Here is a 20,252-nt window from a genome sequence, read left to right as displayed (position 1 = left end):
AAAAGAACGACCATCTTCCCTATTGTCGACATTCTTCGCTAACACACTCCAGATCAAAAGTTCCCGATAGGCATTCCCCAACCAGCCAGCAGCCCATACAACCAAAATCGCAGATCTTAACAAGGCCATGCCTCCATATTTGGCATATCACTAGCCACAGCAGCAAACCCAGTATCCCACAACCAACACAAGGTTTGTTCTGATGACTCAAGTCCAACAGCAGGAGGTAATAGGGTGTCTGTTAGGGCCACAGCTTGCTCATCCGAAAGTTAAGAAAGGGCACGTATCCAGCCTGATCGAATAAAGAGGATATCGCCTTGGATAGGTTCTGTACCCTGGTTGGTAGCAATCTACTGGAAGGTGCTAGCCGAAATGACCTATGTCGAAAAATAATCCACTTATACGATGTTGGTCTCCGCCCAAGCAGCGTAGTCTAGTAAGACTCCTCGCCCCACGACACCGCCTCTCTCTACTCACGCTACGACAATCAAATATTAGTCACGGAGGACTAACAATCTACCGCATTGACATTAAAGGCAAAAAGGTCATATAAAGTATATCCGTTGAAGTATCTTTTGCTTTCCTGGTAGCCATAGTGCCCAAAGCCATCCCACTGCGAGCTTATGGGTGTTAATGTGAAAGGTGTCATCATTGACTGCTCTTGGCGCCTTGTTCTTAATGGTTTGCTCAAATGCTGCTCTCCGGAAAAAGCCTTGGACATGAAGTCCAATGGTAAGTCGGTGGAGATGCCCATGCCTATCTTGATTTCTTGAGATGCAGTTTTCATGACCTCTGTAGTCAGTCGATTCGGCATCCCATATTCGTCGGTAGCTCCAAACAGGCCTCAGGCATTGCCTGGGGGCCATCCTTGCGCAATGGAAGGCTATCAAGTGAGGGGATATGAGACATGATGATTTTCAAGGACGCGGAGTTGTACTAGTGTAGCCTGCTTCAGCTGTGGATTCCGTAGTAAAACTGATAGGCTACGCCAAGTACGGCAAAAGCGGAAATCTAAACGGTCACGGATTTGGTTTCTTTTTTCCGCTTGGAAATCCGCACGTCGGCGGATATTTGCAAGACATCGGTAATATCCGCACTACAAGGTAAGAGACCCAGCAACCATTAACTTTCGTCATTAGAATAAAGTCGGAAAACTTGGTGTGCGAGACTTCACCTCCTGTGGAGCATTTTTGACTTCATCAGGAATAAAATCCGTTCCGCATACCGGAGTGGCGTCTGGTTCCAAAATGCAGTTCGATAAACTCTTCATTGGTTATCTTATTTGCCATTAACTTCTCTATTTCTTTCCTTGTCTTCCCCCTTATTACTCCTTTAACCTTTCATTCGCCATGGCCATTCAGACATACTTCACCCTGAACACTAGTATCAAAATCCCTGCTATAGGTTTTAGCACCTAGTAAGCCAAACCTCTTAAGATTGAGAATACAATAGAAGTTACACTCAAGCAAGGACATCGTCATATTAATTATACCACAATTTACCGCAATAAAACCGAGGTGGGTACTAGTGTCAAGAAGTCTGGCGTAGCCTGTAAGGAGATCTTCATCACAGACAAGCTATAGAACACCAAGCACACACCTACAGATATCTTACCGGCCTTAGAAAAGACCTTAAAAGATCTCGAGGTTAACTACCTTGACTTATACTTAATTCACTAGCCTTAGTTAGCTGGTTTCCTACTTAAGCTGTCCCATCATGATTTCATATCAGTTAATAACACCTATACAGTACCTTTAAGGATAGCAAGAAATAGTTTCCTCTCAACGAGGATAGTATTTTTGAGCTAGAGGATATTAACTACATTAATACATTTAAGAAGATAAAGAAGTTTCTCGCCATTAGAAAAGTAAAGGCTATTGGTATCTCCAACTTCAATATTCGCCATTTAGATAATCCCCTCAACAAGATCGACATCGTGCCTACTACCAACCAGATCGAAGCCCACCCATACCTACAGCAGCCAGAGCTAGTCAAATAATACAACAGCAAGGGTGACATCATAGAAGTATACTCTCCCCTAGGCAATAACCAGACCAGGGTGCCTCGTACTGTGGATAATCCTGTTGTCGCAGAGGTCGCGAAGGAGATAGGCATAGACCCCGGCCCTCTTCTAGCAAGCTGGGGTATTCAGCACAGCACTGTTTATACTATCGAAGAGTGTCACACCATCCCGCATTGCCGCCAACCTCCAGGTGAAGACACTTCCCGATAACATATATGGCAAGTTGACTGGTCTTGAACGCCACAAGCGCTTCAGCTTTCCCGCAAACTGGGGTTATAATATATTTGAGGAAGTGGGAGACAAGACAGTACGCAAGGTTGCAATCGCAGCAGGCCCGGTCAATAAAATCAAGTTTACCGTTCCGTTTAAGGCGTACTGTACGTATGTTAAGACCAGTCTATGAAAAGAAAAGCTGTATAAAAACAATGACAGGAAGAATTTATCATTACGTTCCAAGCAACTTATTGCACATCAGCGCCTTGTAATTGAAGAGACTTGCTGAAAACATTACGATCTTCGGCGGGATGACCCATCATCAGCGACGAATCCAATTTTATTATTTACATGGACCGACGCACCACAGGAGTATATTCCATTGTAAGTTAGGATGTTTGCCGAAATTCACAGTAAGTGTTAGCGTCTTGCCGGATTATTAGTAATGGTATATCATTGCATTCCTTGTTTGTCAATGCTTTCTCCACCACTATATATCCAGAAATACAAAGTCATCTATGCCCTAGAATTTGAAAAGAGAGAATGCACGATTTCGACTAATGTGCAAGAGAGGAAGAGGGTCTCGTTGGTATAATAAAGCAAATAGGGTATTTCGACTAAAAATCTATACAGCGTTGAGTCAAGTTTCCTAAAGACCATAGTGCCATTACCAGTCTATCCTGTCCATCCAAGGTTTCTATATATCGATTAATTCTCTCAAGCCATCCGATATCAATATCTATCTATACTCAGCATTGAATTACAAATGAGAATCAGCCGCATTATCTGCCCAAGGCCAAGACCGGCGGCCCACGAGACCAGGCGTCACGCGCTGTCGGCGCGATCGATTCGCATTAGGTCACTGTACCCCAGACACCAGCAAAGCGGTTTATAGGTTAAGATTTCTTCACCGGTTGCTGCCGCTGTGTTGGTTAGTGCCTAGTGATGAGTTTAGAGACTAACAGAGAAATACAGACAACTAACATAACCATCAATCTAATCGAAGACCCTCAATCCCACAAAGTCTGCACCCCAGGTCTGGAAAGCATCATTACCGGCCTCGTTCCCAACAACAACCGCATTATCCCCAGTCGTCCAGCCATCAATCAAAACACCCAGCGTTGCAGTGTCCCACCAACCAAGTCCAGGCCCAAAGAGCTCACTATGGCGTCCAGATAGCGGTACCTCAAGTCTAACAGAGCTTCCACCATTCAACGAGATAGTGATGTTGCGTGAGTTCGAGCCAAGACCCCAGGAAGTTGAGAATGCGATATCGTTGTTGATATAGTCCAACTCCACGTACTTGGACGATGTACTGTTTGAAACTCTTGCGGGGACGGTGACATTCGCGGTGCTCGTGCTGTCAAGGTAGCCGACTTTTGATCCTACTGGTTGACAGTAGCCGGATCCACACTGAGTGAGCTCGGCGGATCCTGTCAGAGTGAATGAGGTGGAGGGGTAGTATATCCCTGTTGGCGCTTGGATTTGGATAGACTCAATGGACAGAGTTGTACTGATGGTCACTGTGTTTGCTGAGCCGGCAGATAATGATACGGAGCTTGAGACTGTCTTGTTAGATGCTGGGACTTTGATACTGGTTTTTTCTTGGGTCGATGAGGATTGGACAATAAGAGTTGTTGCAGTATTCGATGATGTGGAGAATTTAACTACGAGCGTGTGGCTGTCGCTCGTTGTGTTTGCATAGACCGAGTCAAATGTCACCGAATTCCTACAAAGTGTCAGGAGTTTTGCTGAGCCTGTTCCCCGTGAGTACTCACTGTTTAGAGATTCCGAATTTCGAAGTCGGGTAAATACCGGCCACCGTCGTATCACCGAGTTCAACTAACATCACACCGTGCGCGGCCACAGTCGCTGTATACGAACTCTTGACATTACTAACGGTCTTGCCAGTCCAGATGTCCTTCAGCATGCCGGCAGCCTGGGCTTCCACGTCCGCGAGATTCAGTGTCAACTCGCGGGACTCGTTAGCCCAGTTTATCAGCGCTGCAACGGTCCTGCCGCCTGACAGCGGGCCACTCCAGACTTCGTACCTACTTTCAGACCACCGCCGCTTGAGAGTAGCACTGACACCGAGAGAGTCTTGATTGAAAGATATAACGTCTTTGTTGGAAAGGATTGCCAGTGACTCAGCACTGATCGAAGTGACTTCATCCTTCAAAGCACCACCAATGACCAGTGGGCTCTTCAATATAGCCCAAAGAGAGAAATGAGTTTGTTCCTCGGCAGTGGTAAGAATGTTATTCCCAACTTCCAGCATATCAAGATCGGGCCACTGGCCGGGACCCGCAAAGGACGTCTGCGGAACTGCTTGGTTCAATGTCCGGAAGATAGCTCGCCAGGCCGGGGTAATATCGTTGCCAATGCGCCAGGTATGGCCGACAGCTGGTGCCCATAGGGCTGGGAAATCTACGCCCCATTCGCAGATCTGGAAGAGCACGGAGCGGTTTTGTGCCGCGAGAGCTTTTGTCATATTCGCAAATCGGAGGCTGGGGGATTTACTTGGTTCGTAATTGACATTGGGGTATCCAGTTGCTGCGTCGGAGAAGCAATTGTCGTCTGAAGGGCATCAGCTGGGTTGCTGTTTTGACGAAAAGAGGTCACTTACATTTCAACGCATCGATCTTCCAGGAAGTAAAAAGTGCAGCATCCTGGGCCTCGTAGGCTGATATACTCATTATTATACGCCGCTCTATAGAATTTATTGGATGTTCGAAGCTTACACAGACTCCCCGCCTGCTCGATACTAGTCTGGCAGGACCGAATTCCCGCATCCTCATAGACACCAAACAACAATCCAAGATCATGAATATATTCACCTAGAGCTGGGAAGCCACTAGGAAATAGAGTCTCATTCCATGTCAATGACCCTTCCGCAGTGCGATTGGCGACTGTCCAGCCACAATCAGTTGTGACATAGCGATAACCTAGATCGGCTAGGCCCAAATCAATCAAAGCTTTCGCATTGGATTTGACAATTGTCTCGTTGGGCGAGCAGGAGTAGTGGTTATAAGTGTTCCAACTGTACATTGTTAGCATTTTAGGATTAAGATGTATTGCCTCAGAAGCTTACCCCATCGGAGGTGTCTTCCCGATGCGATTGTCGAGTCGTGTTCTCAAAGCAGCCCCAAGGGCCAGAGGCGCGGCCACCAAAGTGTGCAGCAAAATCGCCGTGCAATACATCTTGATTGTATCTTTGAGAGTTCTTCGTCTTAGGTTGGTCATTTATATAGATTTTACCTCCACATGTGCAATCTCCCTGCAGCGGGGTAAATATTGAGGACGCTGTACCCCCGGAAAATTACCGAAACGGGTAGTGCCGAAAGTGAGAGGATCTACAGCTGCAGAACATATATTTATGCCCCAATTGTGAGGTATTTCTGCAGCAGAGGTTCCAATCAGCACTGATTCTTCAACGTGGAGCCACATGCTGGTCCGCGGCTTGTAGGGTGGGTGGCCACGTGGGAGTCCTGGCTGTTGTTTCTTTCGAGGGGGGCTTTGCTCGCATAAATGAGAATGTTCTGTCACGATTCTTGTTTCAATCGGGTGCCGAAGGAAAGCATTCATCGTGATTTTGGCCCGAGGGAATGATGAGCTAAGGTGCTGTTGGCGAACAAGGAGTTCTGGTCCAACGGGATCTCCACCCATGGCCCCCCGAAGTATTGGTCTTCAAAAAAAACCACAGTTGACAATATATTGCGAAGAAAGAGAATAGAAGATAAATGGACTGGGGAGTCGCCAGAAACGTTCAGCTCATCTTTCCTGTGGAACCCTGGACGTTGCAGCGTGTTCTCACGGCGGGACACCAAATGTGGCTAGTCGTGTTTGATGTCCAGGCCGTAGGATAAGGCACGGCTAGCTTTAAAGATCCGATTCGTCATCATCTGGAAGAGAATTAGGGGTGACAGCGTCCATTTCCCGCCTACGCTCTTGATAATTTAGTTCTTCATCTGCTGACATCATCATCAATTGAAGACCACAGCATGCAGGTGGGGTCAGAATCTGACAGACAAGTATTAGTTATCGGAAAGCAGCGAAAGGATTTGCGTCGCAAACTCAACGAACCAGGTCAGGAAGTTATCCAATGCGGAAAATAAGTAAAAAACGGCAAATCCCACCGTCCTGGCCATTCAGCTTTAAGATCCTTTGTGATGTGATGATATGTCACATTACCCATTCCGCCGGCCAGTCCATTAAGTCCGGTAAGTCCTGACATGCGAACTTAACCGAATAAGACTGGAAAGAACAAATCGATATAGGAGCATTCTCTCTCGCGACGGAGACAGATTCACCTGACAAGTCAGCCATGAACTATATTTGTAGAACTCAAGCCTTTAAACCGAAAATGGATCGGATAAATACAATACCAGAACAAGGCTTCCATTGTTCAGGTTCAACTTATTCCATCTGCCTTTCGATACGGACTTTTCTTTGGTAATGTCAAGTTTCTACCCTCAATTCGAGGTTTCCAGATTTTGGTAGCTCGTCATAAGGCAGTTCATCTCATCTAGCGCCTGCTCCATAATCCTTGACTGGCATCAATCTACAACCAGACGCTCTGTCCGAATCCTTTCCATCAGAAAGGCAGCCTGTCATGGAACCCCAGTCAGGTCACGAGTTATTCGAGTCCTTGCGCGCTTTTTACCCCATTCTCCTTTTAGTCGTCTCCATCTTTGTGTCCGTGGTCGAACCTATAGTTGCTATAAAAAGAAAAAGAAAAAGGACAACGCCTCGGGCCCAGACAAATGCCCATGTCACGAAAACAGAAGATTGACAGCTTTTAGACGGTGCTTCACGCGGCTCTCCGCTTTTGTGCTCATGACATACGTCGCGGATATTATGAGCTATATCATCCATGTTAAAGTGGCTTGGTCTGAGCATTGGTGGGCCGGAGAGTCCATGGCGGTATGGTTTCAGGAGATATGGTCACTCTTACTCGCATAACGCTAAGTATCATAGATCTACCTCGGGTGCTCTATTCTTTTCTACACGATGGCCTTGATGACTCTGCTCGATGCTAAATCTTCGCCTAAAACTCTTTTCGTGTGTTGGATCGTTGCCATACCCATATAACTCGGTATTTTAGCCAGCTCATTGTCGTGTTATACCTCGCACCATCGTGTGCCAACCGTCGGGGGCCCACACGGTGGAGAGTATTACCAGCTGGGAGATTATAGAAGTGATCTCCAATAGCGTTCGGATTCTGATGTTTCTTGTATTGGCTCTACTACAAGTGCATCTCATTCACAAGATCACGCTTATCAGAGACCGATCCGCTTTTGAGTCCCGACTTGGAGAGAGGAATCGATGATAATCACCTCTGTGATTCAGAGCTAGTTGGTGGGATCACTTGAGCTTTTACTTACCTTTTTGGCCCTTGCATGTGGCCATCCAAGTCAAGCTATCTTCAGTCTATCGTGGCGGCCTGTGCCATTCTTATTGTGCTCCAATTATGCGTAAAAGCGCTACCCCATTCTCAGATCAGGGTCATTACCACAGCTCTGGAAGTCCAAGACGGGGCTGATACTATCAGCATTCCATGGCTTCAGGTCTTGGTATGGACTTTTTACTATATCCTTCCCCAGGGTTTGATCATTCTTCGCTCAAAAGTTTGGATGCCAATGAGCCTGCATACTTATAGGGAGATTTCGAAAACAGGGCTGGTACAAGCCTACCTTCTTGGCTTAGATTACTATCAGGATAAGAGTACAGGTGAAGTCGCGTCAGCTTTGAACAAGGTCAAATCCGTCACAGAATTCCAAGAGTAGATCGGTCATGAATTACTCCCCGCAATCCAGGTATTAGTATTCGCAATTGGCTACTTTCTGGTCGCTTTTGATGCCTACTATACCCTTATTATTGGATATTACTCAGTTATCTTCTTTCTTGTCACTACACGCATGGCTCAATGGAAAGCAGAAGCTAAAAGGCAAATGACAAAGGCCTCAAAGGAGGAGGAAGCAATAAAGTGAGTTTACGTTACACCGCCAAGACAGATTTTAGTAAAACTACATGGAGACTTGGGACGGGCAGGTTAGCATGTTTGGACGTTTGTATGGTTTGACCCGCTCTCGGATACAGACCAATCAGATGGTTGGTCTGGAGAGTGGGCAGCCTATATGTACGTAGCAGAGCTTCCCTCTCTCCTTCCCCTTCTTCAACGTTGTTATTTGTTGTTTTTCGCACCCTTTCTCCATCCTGGTAGAAACGTAGGCACACTTTCACATACGCAGGAATTGAAATACTTGGCCTGTAAGTACATAGAATACCGGCATAAGTAGTATGGAAGTCTAGAGCCCAATCTCTCGGATTTCGTTATCCAACTTCCATCGAGAGTCAGCTAAGAGAAATTCCAGAATCGGATTCAAAACTACGCCTTCGAGGCCAAGGGCATGGAGATCTCCAATCTGTAGGAATCTCGGCACCGACTTTTCGACAACTCTTCGAATTTCATCCTTAAGATCCAGTTTAATTTGAGCACCTCGCAGGAAGTCGATGATTTGAACTTGGGGATGGTTTATCATCATTGTAGGATAGTCTTTCAACTTGACTATGATATACGCGCTTTCAGGTTGTAATCCTAAATCAAGTAGGAGCCCGTTCTTCACATCCTTCCCATTGATCATGCGGCTTTCATCTCCGACAGAAACTTGTATCGCTTCTGATTGTGCATAACCGAGGAAGCGAATCCACCATTGGCGGGCACTAGAAGGAGTATCCCCACCGCTTGTACGCCCAATGTGCAACTCTCCGGTATGTTGATGAAAAGAGATGCGAGTTCGGCGGAAATCAATAAGATCCGTATATTGACCATTTCCATCGTCTTCAACGAGTTCGAAAATGCCATCTGCCCCGACAACAACCAAGAGCTCGATCGTGGCAGAATCCCGACAGCCATTTTTGATAACCGACGCGTTATCAAGGGGAATGATCGCACCCTGGGAGGCAAAAACGGGATAATCATCAAGGCGTCGATTTAGCCAAATTCGACGGTCTCCATCATAGATCATACCTGTGAATATATCCACATGCCTACCTGGAGGGAGCCACGCGAGGACCTGAGATCTTCGGGACTTGAGATCTTGAGGAGCAGTGATCGGCACCACGATGAGATCTGAGCCAAACATGTATTGATTTGGTACATTGTATGACTCCTCGCTTTCGGGATAACCCCAATACATGGGCTGGACAAGTGGCAGCCCTTGAATAGCAGAGCGGACATTCATGGTGTATAGATATGGGAGCAATCTATGACGAAACTGCAGATATTCTGTCATTATCCGCTCATATTGCGACTCAAGATTCCAGGGTTCCTTGATGCTAAAAATGTTGTTCGACGAGTGAAGACGCAAAATTGGAGAGAAAACGCCTTGTTGTACCCATCGGATGAGCATTTCGTCGTTTTTTTCCCCGTGAAAATGGCCACCAATATCATGACTCCACCACCCAAACCCGATGTTTGATGCTGTTGCTGTAAATTCTGGCTGGAAGTGCAGAGAGTCCCATGATACCACGGTATCGCCTGAAAAGCCAATAGGATACCGGTGACTACCCGGGCCCGCATATCGGGAAAACGTCAAGGGTCTCTTGTCATCAAGAGCGCTATCCAAAAAGTGGTAATGATTCAGAACCCAGAGTGGATCAATGCCAGGGATGCGGGAATGTGTCCCTTGCTGCCAATCCACCCACCATAGATCCAGTCCGTCTCTCTCAATTCTCCGATGAAGGACATCAAAGAAGGCATCCAGGAATGACTGATTTGTGATGTCGAAGGATATAGGGTCCCCCATGGACATATCATGCTTCAACACGATCCCCATTTTCTCGTAAAGTTCTTCGTAAACTTGTATCCCGTCCGCGGGGTGGTCATTTAGAGAAACATGTAGGCCTCGATCATGGAGTTCCGCAAGAAAGGCCTTAGGATCGGGGAAGAGCTCTCTATTCCAGGTGTAGCCAGTCCATCCTGTCACTCCAGCTTTCTTGACACGCTCATCTCGCACAATGTGCCAATCCATATCCAGAACAGCGACTGATAGAGGAATCTCACTTTTGCTGAATCGATCCATCAGCGACAGATACTCACCCGCAGTGTACGGATGAAATCGACTCCACCAGTTTCCCAGGGCCCATCGTGGAAGAAGAGGCTGAGGTCCTGATAGAAGATAAAATGCCTGGATTGCTTGTCGATAATCGTGACCGTACGCGAAAAGGTAGCCATCGACGCGAATTCCAGGTAATCTTGTGGTCACCCACTGATGATCATCAAATAACATTGACGTTGAGTCATCCAAAGTCGCGAATCCTTGTCTAGATATAACGCCTGGTTCTAGAGGGACTCGGCCATCAGCTTCGTCCAGCGTACGGGTTGTACCACCGAGATTTGAAGCCTGGGCTCCATAGCGCCAGACGCTGACATGAGGCCCATAGTTTCCCTTAATGACAGCACTGAGACCATTTGCAGAGAATGCTTGTTTGTCGTAGCTGAGGTGGAATCGAGAGGTGAGGATCTGAAGAGCCTGCTGGTCCTCTATAACCCGAAATTCTGGTACGGGCAATTGGCGGTTGATGGCAAGAACCGAGGCGCGATCCTCAAACTGGTTATCTTCAGCCCATTCGTAGCGAAGCAGACCGTCAGTCAAGACAGTGAAACGGTGTTTTCCAGCGCTAATAATCGCATCCGGATTAGCGACGGGAGAGTGTGGAAAGGAATAGCGATGCATGACCTCGGGATGGATCAGCTGCCTGGTAAATTTCAAGTTGAATTTTGGAAGTGTATATTTTCCATCTTCAATTTGTTTTGGCGGAAATCAGGCATTGATATATATAGACGCATTGCCCACTGGCACCTAGGCAGGCAGTGATGATCGATCCATCCAGATTTCCACAGGTCTCCATCGCTACCTACTGTATCACGGCTGTAGTGTACCCAGCAACAATCTCGTCAATGAAACCCAGATTCAATTCGCTGGAATTCTCGCTAGAACCTGTGGATCATAATTAGACCGGACTTAGCCGGAATCAGAAGGCGTGTATAAGTGTGCACAGTCCCCCCCCCCCCCCCGGGCAATCCAACACTCCAAGGTTAAGTTCACGCGGCTTTAAATGCTCCCTTTTGCTTCTATTTTCTGACTTCCCCGCAATTGTCTAAACGCCACCAGAGAGAAACGTGGGTCGGGCGGGGGTTGCAGCAGAAAACTCGATGATTTATTCTCGCTGTAATTCCCGGATCCTCAGGATCCGGGAGAATCACCGAGAATCATGGATAGTCCCTGTGATGGCTGTTTTGTGCGGCGGGTGAAGTGCGATCGTCAGCATTCATGTCAAACTTGCCTTCTAAGACAGCAGACTTGTACATATTTGAGGGTCCGCAAAAGACCTGGTCCCAAAGGGCCTCGGTCGGGAACTACCCGAAAGATCGAGGAGATTCAACGAGGAACTACAGCGAATATTGAAATGGCAACCTCATTATCGACCCCACTGTATGAAGTTCCGGTTCTTCACACCTCGAGTTCCGGTATTTCGGATTCAACTTACTATGCAGTTTTCGATATTTTTCGAGAAAGGCTTTATGATATTTGGCCGATCGTTGATGTCGAGCATTTGAAACTCCAGCTTAAGAAGCCGGACAGTAATCCAACTTCACACGCCCTAGCAGCAGCTTTATGTGCGGCGACATTGGCACAAAGTCGACTTTGGCTTGCACCGACTCCGTACCCCGAAGATCTCTCCGTGACAGCGGACGACTTTGCCAAAGAATGTCTTCGTATTCGTCTTGAACACCACCACCACCAAGAGCCATCTCTGCAGGCTTTGGTGACATCTGTCTTCCTTCACATGTACTATGCCAATCGAGATCAGATCACACCAGCAACTATCTCCCTCCGTGAGGCAATAACTTTTGCAGACCTTTTGCATCTGTGTCAAAATCGATCTGATGCGGTGCAGTCAAAGGAATGGCAATTGGAGCTTCGATGCTATTGGATTCTTTTTGTGACCGAAAGGTTAGTTCATTATTCGTCTGGGAATGATGTCGAATCCCAAACAAGGGATGCGGACTTATTCAGTGATAGGACATTTTGTATTCAACATGATCTACCCATCACACTGCAAAGAATTAAAAATCTGCCCGAAGTGGAGAGAGATACTACCCAAGGCAATCTTCATGCAGGATTCTGCGCTCTTGTTCAATTATTCTTGCATGTGCAGCGTCCTCTTATCTTACCACCTACCACCAACAAAGCTATCGAAGCAACGGACATGTATTCGAAAGATCGAATATGGGATATCCAAAACCAAATCCAGGTCAAAATCCCTGGGCTCGAATTCACGTCCGAAATTCGATATGTCGATATTTTGACTACTTCCGCCTGGGTCCGTACTTTGCTATGGCAGTATTCTGCCTCTCGCTTCATGCTCTCCTCATCGACTTCTATTGAGCCGCTAACGTTTGACTACCCCTTATCCATTGCGAAGGATTATTTGGAGTCCCTTTCGCACGTATCTACTGATTCATTACGCAGCCATGGATACGGCATGGTGAGTCATTGAACTTCACTTGCTTTGAATGTTGGGATCTATCCTTATCAATTGATCTTGAAATAGGAAATAAAACTTCTGCAGGTCGCGAACTCTGTACTCGACGTCATGTTGTGTATGCCCAACCTTTTAAGCCACCGGGTCTGTCAATTTGGACCTTTGGATGCCGTTCTATCAATAGAACAGCTACTTTCACAAGTTGGGGGGATAAAATCAGAGAGATTATGCTTGCTGCATCAGCGCTTGTCACTTATTCCGTCGTCAAATACACTTCCCGTTATGCTGGAATGCCCTGAACAGGATGCGGAGAAGCTTGAGCCAATCATATGGGATGAATATTAATTGCTTCTTTACGACGGTGATATTTAATTCAAGTTCTCCATATATTCTTAATGTAACTGCGGTAGAATATGTGGACTCGGTTACTACTCATCCAGTCTACAACTTGAAGAATCCACTGGTACGCGAAGTCGGTTCAATTTTGGCGCCAAATTTAACCCAGTAGCTGCTATCATATGTAAACAGCGGCGCCAATCTGCCAAAATTAACATTCCAAAGTTTTGCGAACCAACCAAGTTTTGAAAAGAAAGTATATTCTACTAGCAATGGAACTGGAACCTTGCAAGGGCAAATCTCGCAGGGCTACTCTTTATATGCAGCCCTCTCCTACTACTCCGTGTCTGTTTGGTAATACATCATCCCCGCAAGTTAGCAGTTGAAAAGTGAAGGATACAAGTACTACTAGGTAGATACCTACTAGTGAGTAAAGTAACTATATTTAGTGCTAAGCTTCGACAATACAAAATCAATGCTGGCTAAGTGCAAAGCCTTGGCTCGCTCTAAGTCCGGGCCATGTAATCGTATATTCTCTGTTCTCCATGGCTTATCGATCTTCATGGATAACATTCGGTGAATTGATGAATCCACTGGGACGCGCGTATGGGCGGCACTCTAGCCTTCTATTTTTACAAATTACGTAGTATGTACGTAGGCATATTTTCAAAAAGAACTTCCCCGGGGTGATTTGGTTTGCAGTAGATCAGTAGGATCCAAATTCATGTCTGAAAATACTAGTCGCCAATGCGAAAATACAAAACTTGGAGCGCATCAACCTGTTCTCCGACATCTGCAAGTCCACGCGGTCTCAAGAGAGTCCCACTACTTCATAATTCCAATTGCAGGTCGCGTTCAGACTTTGAGCCAATACACTCTTGGTTCCCGTGGCCGATGCCACAACATCATTCGAACTGTCAAGCACTTCAATCATCTGTCCACTGCCAACCGCAAGCCCCCGAACGCTGTTGTAGTTTAATCCTTTCTGGCCAAGAAATGTGCCAATGAGATTGCTGTTACTGTAAACATTGATCGTGTAGCCAGAAGAAGGAAGGATGACAGCAAAGTTCATGGTGTCAAGTGCTGATTGATAGTTGGAAATGGCGGAGGAGCAGCTGGCAGTAGTCAAGATAGTTCTATACCAAAGGGTTCCAACGGGGGTGTTGTTTGGTGGAGAAATCTGGGAAATATTTGTTGCGCCAGCCTTGTAGGCCTTGATGAAAGGTGTAATAATCTGCAGCCAGCCTTTATGATCGAAGCCGTCTGCATAGTCCCCAATGGTAGTGCCGTCAATTTGTTCTTGCCAGAAGTCGCCTACGTAGTGAGACTCTCCCGCATCGTTCCAGGTGATGACTTCAACAAAGTCAGGCTGCAGCTGCAAGACCTGGCCCATGCGCTCAGGCATATTCACCTCCCCGATGCGATACCAGTCTTGGCCACTGCCGAGATATTTGAACTGGTAGGATGACAGGGCTTTGTTCAAGGTCTTCTTAGCCTTTATCGCTCGAACAAATAAAGTTGGTTGGTTCTCTGGGCGGACTCACGCATCATGTAAACCTTGTCAGCGGCATGCGCTTCCTGCAAGGCAGCCGAATCTACACTATCACTGACATTGGCAGGGATAGTTCCAGGGGATGGCCATGCCGACTCCCAACTGTAGACACCATTCAGAATCGGATAGGCGCTAAAAACACCGGTCGGATAACCAGAAAAATCATCAAAATTGGGAACGAAGAAAGGAGTGATTCCATATGTTGATGCTAGAGGCTCAATGAAACCCGAGTCCCAAGCGGAATTAGAAATGGTGCCTCCCGTATAGGTACTAACAAAAGCCTGACCATTTACCATGTAGTATGCACTTTGAGAGGCATATGGCGCCATGAAAGCTGCAAGCTGCGTGACATCCAACCCCCAACTCATGTCAAAAGAGATGAATAACTTGAAGTCTGTTCCTGTTGCGGCTGCAAAGAGGTAGCCAAGCGCATCAGTATTCCACGTGTCAGAAGAGCTTATTGTGTGAGTATTGAGAGCAAATCCATCAAACCCGGCGTTCATGGCATCTTGCACGTCAATCACAGCCTCCGCTGAAGTCATTGAGCCGACCTATCTACGATTAGGAAAGCCTTAGCGTAATGGGAATCACAAGGTCTCAAGTACCATGTAGTGAGCAAATACAGCCTTGGTACTGGCTGGCAGTGCCGTTGTCCTAGTAGTAGAGTGTGTAGCTGTGCTTGAAGTGCTTGAAGCGCTTGTGGTTTTTGACGTTGTGGTTGTGGTCGTTGAAGTAGCAGAAGATCCAGTCCCAGTTGACACCTTTATTACAGGTCAGTGGGAACTGCTCGAGTTCCAAACCTTTGGGCGGAGGTTTGATTTTTGTTAATGCTTGATTAACTCACAAGTCGAGCAGTCGTTGCTGTACCAACCTGGCTGGAGGCAACGCAACTTCCTGCAACATTCCCGCTGGATTGATAAATACCAATGAGACCGACCTGACAACAGAAATCATTGCCCTGGAACCCTTGCCAAAGAGACCAGCTTGAATCAGCACATTTGGGCGCTCCCTCAATGGCACCAACACAAGCAGAGTCTATGAATGGTGTCAAAAGAAAGTACAAAAAGTAAAATATGCAGTTGGTACAGTATATTCTTACCGGAAGAGCAACACGAGGCGGCTTCATCTGTCTGGGCTGTAAAGCAATAGAGGCCGCTAGGACAGCATCCCCCTTCCCCACATGAGCTGCTGCCACTGGGACAAGTGGCGGCCGATTGTAGCGACCATCCCTGGGATATAGAACGCTGACTGATAACAGCAGCGGTACTGAGGAAGGGGGCATAAACCCCCAAAAATATCAATTGCGGGAAACGCATTACTGGCAAAGCGTAGCCCAGGAGGGGATTTACCTAGTAGGTAATGGGTCCAGATAGGACTTTTATCTTCAGATGGCCAGGAACTCGTATTAAATTCCTGCCTATGTAGATTTGTCTAACTCGACTTGGGAGAATATTCTGGTGATTTATATAAGTGTGACTAGTATTCATGTCGATACTACGCTGAAGAACCATCCCCACACCCCGCAGAATCGTCAAAGTCGAAAGTGCAGAACGGGGTTTCAGATGATATTAGCTCTAAAGTCAATATTCAATTAACATAGAAAGTGAACAGATGAAAATCGGATTCACAACACATGTATGAGAGTCGACTTCAAGGCCTGGGTGAGCCACAAGAGAAAATTAAGCCGAAAAAGCAAGCGATATTCATAACGAGGGCTGTCGCTGGGCTCGCCCCAAGGTTCAACTTGGAATTAACAAACTTCACCCTCTTTCCAAATTTTGCGAATAGGGGTCATTTGTGGCTGAACTAGTTTAATCCAAACTACAAGGATCCAGTTCCGCTCAAGTCCGAGTCCCGTATTCGGCCTTGTGACTGCCATGATGAACTTCCAGCTCGTTCGCTTATGATGAAGCTACTCTTAATCGGGACAAAGTTGGGATCACACTCGCCGAGACATCACAGGATTTGTTCAAACCTTGACGTTTCCAAGGTTGCAATGTCAGGGACGCTTTCTAATTTCCTGTTCACAGTATGTTTGAGTATGTAGTATTGTCGCCCTGAGGCAGATCTTTCCCTTTTTTCAATGTTTCTTTTCTCTTTCTTCTCCTTTTCAAGATTATCCACACTCTCGAGTGTCTTCCTATTACGATCGAATTACTGTGTTTGGTTTGGTTTGTCGTGTATCCCCCATATCAGTAGCTCTTAGCAGATCTCAGCAAAGCTTGACCCAGCCTCTCTCCGCTCGTCAAGTTGGCGCTCAGATACACCGATAAATACAGCGAAAGAAATAGCGGAAACCATCCAATCATACCCCTCCCTCGCTTTATTCAATCGCACTCAATCTTTCCAATGCTCGTCAATGCACCATTTCGGAAAGAGAATTCGCCTTTCTCTCTCTCTTTTCTCTTTCAGTTGTATTCTCCAAAGTTTCCCCGCAAAAGAATAATCTCAGCGACCGTGTGGCGTTTGATCGAGCACTTGTGCACAGAGCGCCCCGTAAGTGAAAAGCGCTGTTACCTTAGGGTAAGAAATTATGATATAAACACGACGATGCTCCTCCTCATAGAGTCACTTTCTAAACAAGCAAGCGCATTCTTCCTTAAGGTGAACTTGCCAGGATAAGTGTTCCCTTTTCGTATTTTTTGGCTTTCAGAACACCGCAGCACCTCAACCCGATTTTTTCAAGATGGAGGACTTGAAGGCCGCCACTCATGTTGAGCACAAGCTCGCCGTGCCGTCACAGTCCTTGGGGGAGAACACCATCGGAATTGAAGACGAAGTTCTTTTCCAGATGGCTGAGCAGATTCCGGACTTTGCCAACCTCATCGAGAAGGCCCGTCGCGCGTCCAATTTTGAACATCACTTGACCAACTGGGATGCATTCAAGCAATTTCCAAAAGCGGTTTTTTTCTCGTTTGTTTTGTCCCTTGCCATCATCATGGAGGGATACGACACCTCTTTGCTCGGCTCATTTTACGCTTATCCGACCTTTCAGAAGCGATTTGGTGTTCCATCCAAGGAAGGTGGCTATCAGGTCACATCCAATTGGCAAACCGGCCTGCAGAACGGAACTAATGTCGGACAAATTCTGGGCCTTCTTATCGCCGGTATTATTGCGGATCGATGGGGTTACAAGAAGACCATGCTTGGCGCCTTGATCTCGCTTATCGGCTTTATTTTCATCATGGTCTTCGCCAAAGATATCGGAATGTTATTCGCCGGGGAGGTTCTCTGTGGAATCCCTTGGGGTGCTTTCCAAATCTTGACAACTACCTACGCCGCCGAGGTTAGCCCTATCATTCTTCGTCCATACCTCACCACTTATGTCAACTTGTGTTGGGTCACTGGTCAATTCATCTCGACTGGAATTCTGCGAGGTCTCCTAGGTCGCACCGACGAATGGGGGTGGCGAATTCCTTATGCTATTCAATGGATCTGGCCCGTTCCAATCATCATTGGCGTTCTTTTCGCCCCTGAATCCCCTTGGTGGTTGGTTCGTCACGGCAAACTCGAGGATGCAAAGCGGTCACTGTCTAAATTATCCCGGCCTGGTGACTCTAAGTACGATATCGATGACGCCCTTGCTCTTATGATCATAACCGATACTCACGAAAAGCTAACCCGTGAGGGTGTCTCTTACGGGGATTGTTTTAAAGGAGTTGATAGGCGACGTACCGAGATCGTCTGCTTTGTCTGGTGTTGTCAAGTTTTTTGTGGGATCTGGTATGGGTAAGTTTGGCTCGTATCCTGCTTGCGGAAGTATTCCACGGCTAAAAGTGAACCCCAACAGAGGCAATATAGTCTATTTTCTCCAGCAGATAAACTTCACCAATAATCAATCATTTGACTTTGGTCTTGGGGTCAATGCCATCGGGTGGTGCGGCACGGTCTGTTCATGGTTTGTCATGCAGCGGGTTGGTCGGAGAAAACTTTTTGTTACGGGACTTGGGATTATGTTCACGGTATTGATGTTGGTGGGTTTTCTGGGTATCCCAAGCCATACCACCCCGGGACTCAGCTACTCGTCGGCTGCTCTTCTTTTGGTGTTTGTTTTCACTTACGACCTGACGGTAGGTCCCGTCACTTACTGTCTTATCTCTGAGATTCCGTCCACTCGCTTGCGGATCAAGAGTGCAGTTCTCGCCCGCAACTGCTATAACATCGCCAGCATCATCGCCAACTTCCTTAATCCTCCCATTCTCAACCCCACTGCATGGAATTTGAAGGGCAAAGGAGGTTTTATCTGGGCACCTTTCTGCCTCATTTGCTTTGTCTGGTCATTATACCGTCTACCAGAGCCTAAGGGACGCACTGCACCCGAGCTTGATATTTTGTTCGAGAAGCAAATCCCGGCCAGGAAGTTTTCTAAGCTTAACGTCACTCCATTTCGCTCTAACAACTTTGAAATTATCTCTGATAGCACTGTTCTTACGGAGGAAAAAATGACTTCAAATTAATTGAGATTGGATCTGCCGTTCTTGATGATTCAAAAGCCTGATTATGATGCTGAGCTGGGCGTGTGTGGGAAACGGCCCATCGGCCAATTCGATTGGAACCTTACCACCTCTTAGTAAACTGCTTGTAGTTTTTATCACACAATTCCATCTTCTTTCCACCATGTGCTCACATAGAATAGCTCCATTGAACCAAAAATTACTCTCAACCCTTCAATTCGTCGCTTAATACAGTTTATCATTTGTAGTAAACAAAAACCCTCATCACAAATTGGTTTAATGGGCTTAGTACAGGTTGAATATTCACATTGGAAAAGGCTGTTGATCGAAATAGTCATGGTGATGACGAAGAAGCTCGGAGATATGAAATCCATAATAACACGCAACACTCTTAAAATAGGTACAGTTCGTTGCATGTGTGTGCCGAACAGCCGTAGAATTGTTTCAGTGCACGAATTTAGTCGCAACACTTACATACAGAAGGGATTGCACTACCAGTCCGACTTGCCATTACAGACGAAATAAAATATTTAGTTCACAACAATATTAATTCTCTATTATATTATATACATTTCCATCAAATTAGTCATTCCAGTATTAAAATCGTCCTAGCCAATGGCATTCTCGGCATTGATGTGGGCCCGCCCACAAGCCTTAGACCGACACAGATTTGCCATGCAGGTTAACTTCAAGTTTGCTGACCCTAAGTGGGTTCGTTAGCGTATATCAAAGAAGAAAAAGCAGGATTTGATCTTACTGTCGCGAGAACCAGTTGGGGCGGCGAGGGGCAGCTGCTGCCACAGAGGTTTGAGAGGTGTTGGCAGACTGGGCAACCTTGTTGCTTTCGGCAACGAGCTTAGGAGCAGTGAAGGCACTGATAGTGCTAGAGCGGGCAGAGCTCAGGTTGGTGCCGTAGGGGCCATCGCCGAGAAGAGGAACAGCAACCATTTTGTTATGTGGATGGAGGTTGGGAGACTTGGTTTAGTCTGGATGGTGAGATACCGAAAATGGTATTAGAATTGGAGGAAGAGTGAATTGATTGATGCTGGATGATGTTTTGTTACTGGTGATTCAACAATCTTAAATATCTTTTTCCCTTTCCTCCCTAGCATATATCTGGTTA

General features: G+C 46.5%; 7 protein-coding genes across 7 annotated transcripts; 3 read left to right on the top strand and 4 right to left on the bottom strand.

Moving 5' to 3' along the window:
* Nucleotides 1-1,349: 1,349 nt before the first annotated feature.
* On the top strand, nt 1,350-2,426 carry N7478_003929 (uncharacterized protein; the record flags this gene model as incomplete). The annotated part of the gene is given in 6 exon segments (XM_056920143.1): nt 1,350-1,404; nt 1,423-1,544; nt 1,584-1,646; nt 1,775-1,990; nt 2,012-2,161; nt 2,178-2,426. 6 exon segments carry the CDS (start codon nt 1,350-1,352, stop codon nt 2,424-2,426), a joined length of 855 nt encoding a protein of 284 aa, XP_056783301.1.
* An 806-nt stretch (nt 2,427-3,232) lies between these two features.
* Nucleotides 3,233-5,437, bottom strand: N7478_003928 (alpha-galactosidase D; the record flags this gene model as incomplete). The annotated part of the gene is made up of 5 exons (XM_056920142.1): nt 3,233-3,965; nt 4,015-4,813; nt 4,863-4,919; nt 4,978-5,276; nt 5,328-5,437. The coding sequence occupies 5 exons, from the start codon at nt 5,435-5,437 to the stop codon at nt 3,233-3,235; spliced, it is 1,998 nt and encodes a 665-aa protein (XP_056783300.1).
* Nucleotides 5,438-8,544: 3,107 nt separating this feature from the next.
* Nucleotides 8,545-10,974, bottom strand: N7478_003927 (glycoside hydrolase family 31 protein; the record flags this gene model as incomplete). The annotated part of the gene is made up of 1 exon (XM_056920141.1): nt 8,545-10,974. One exon carries the CDS (start codon nt 10,972-10,974, stop codon nt 8,545-8,547), a length of 2,430 nt encoding a protein of 809 aa, XP_056783299.1.
* A 733-nt stretch (nt 10,975-11,707) lies between these two features.
* On the top strand, nt 11,708-12,802 carry N7478_003926 (fungal specific transcription factor domain-containing protein; the record flags this gene model as incomplete). Its single annotated transcript, XM_056920140.1, has 1 exon — nt 11,708-12,802. One exon carries the CDS (start codon nt 11,708-11,710, stop codon nt 12,800-12,802), a length of 1,095 nt encoding a protein of 364 aa, XP_056783298.1.
* A 1,132-nt stretch (nt 12,803-13,934) lies between these two features.
* N7478_003925 (glycoside hydrolase family 71 protein) lies at nt 13,935-15,801 on the bottom strand (the record flags this gene model as incomplete). The annotated part of the gene is made up of 5 exons (XM_056920139.1): nt 13,935-14,596; nt 14,668-15,226; nt 15,281-15,329; nt 15,520-15,710; nt 15,775-15,801. The coding sequence occupies 5 exons, from the start codon at nt 15,799-15,801 to the stop codon at nt 13,935-13,937; spliced, it is 1,488 nt and encodes a 495-aa protein (XP_056783297.1).
* A 1,560-nt stretch (nt 15,802-17,361) lies between these two features.
* On the top strand, nt 17,362-19,132 carry N7478_003924 (uncharacterized protein; the record flags this gene model as incomplete). Its single annotated transcript, XM_056920138.1, has 2 exons — nt 17,362-18,404; nt 18,466-19,132. 2 exons carry the CDS (start codon nt 17,362-17,364, stop codon nt 19,130-19,132), a joined length of 1,710 nt encoding a protein of 569 aa, XP_056783296.1.
* Nucleotides 19,133-19,783: 651 nt separating this feature from the next.
* Nucleotides 19,784-20,077, bottom strand: N7478_003923 (uncharacterized protein; the record flags this gene model as incomplete). The annotated part of the gene is made up of 2 exons (XM_056920137.1): nt 19,784-19,832; nt 19,887-20,077. 2 exons carry the CDS (start codon nt 20,075-20,077, stop codon nt 19,784-19,786), a joined length of 240 nt encoding a protein of 79 aa, XP_056783295.1.
* Between the last annotated feature and the right edge of the window lie 175 nt (nt 20,078-20,252).

Source organism: Penicillium angulare (genome assembly GCF_028827245.1).
Source record: "Penicillium angulare strain IBT 27051 chromosome Unknown utg000003l_segment0_segment0, whole genome shotgun sequence".
NCBI lineage: Eukaryota > Fungi > Ascomycota > Eurotiomycetes > Eurotiales > Aspergillaceae > Penicillium > Penicillium angulare.
This window is presented reverse-complemented; position numbering and strand designations above follow the sequence as displayed.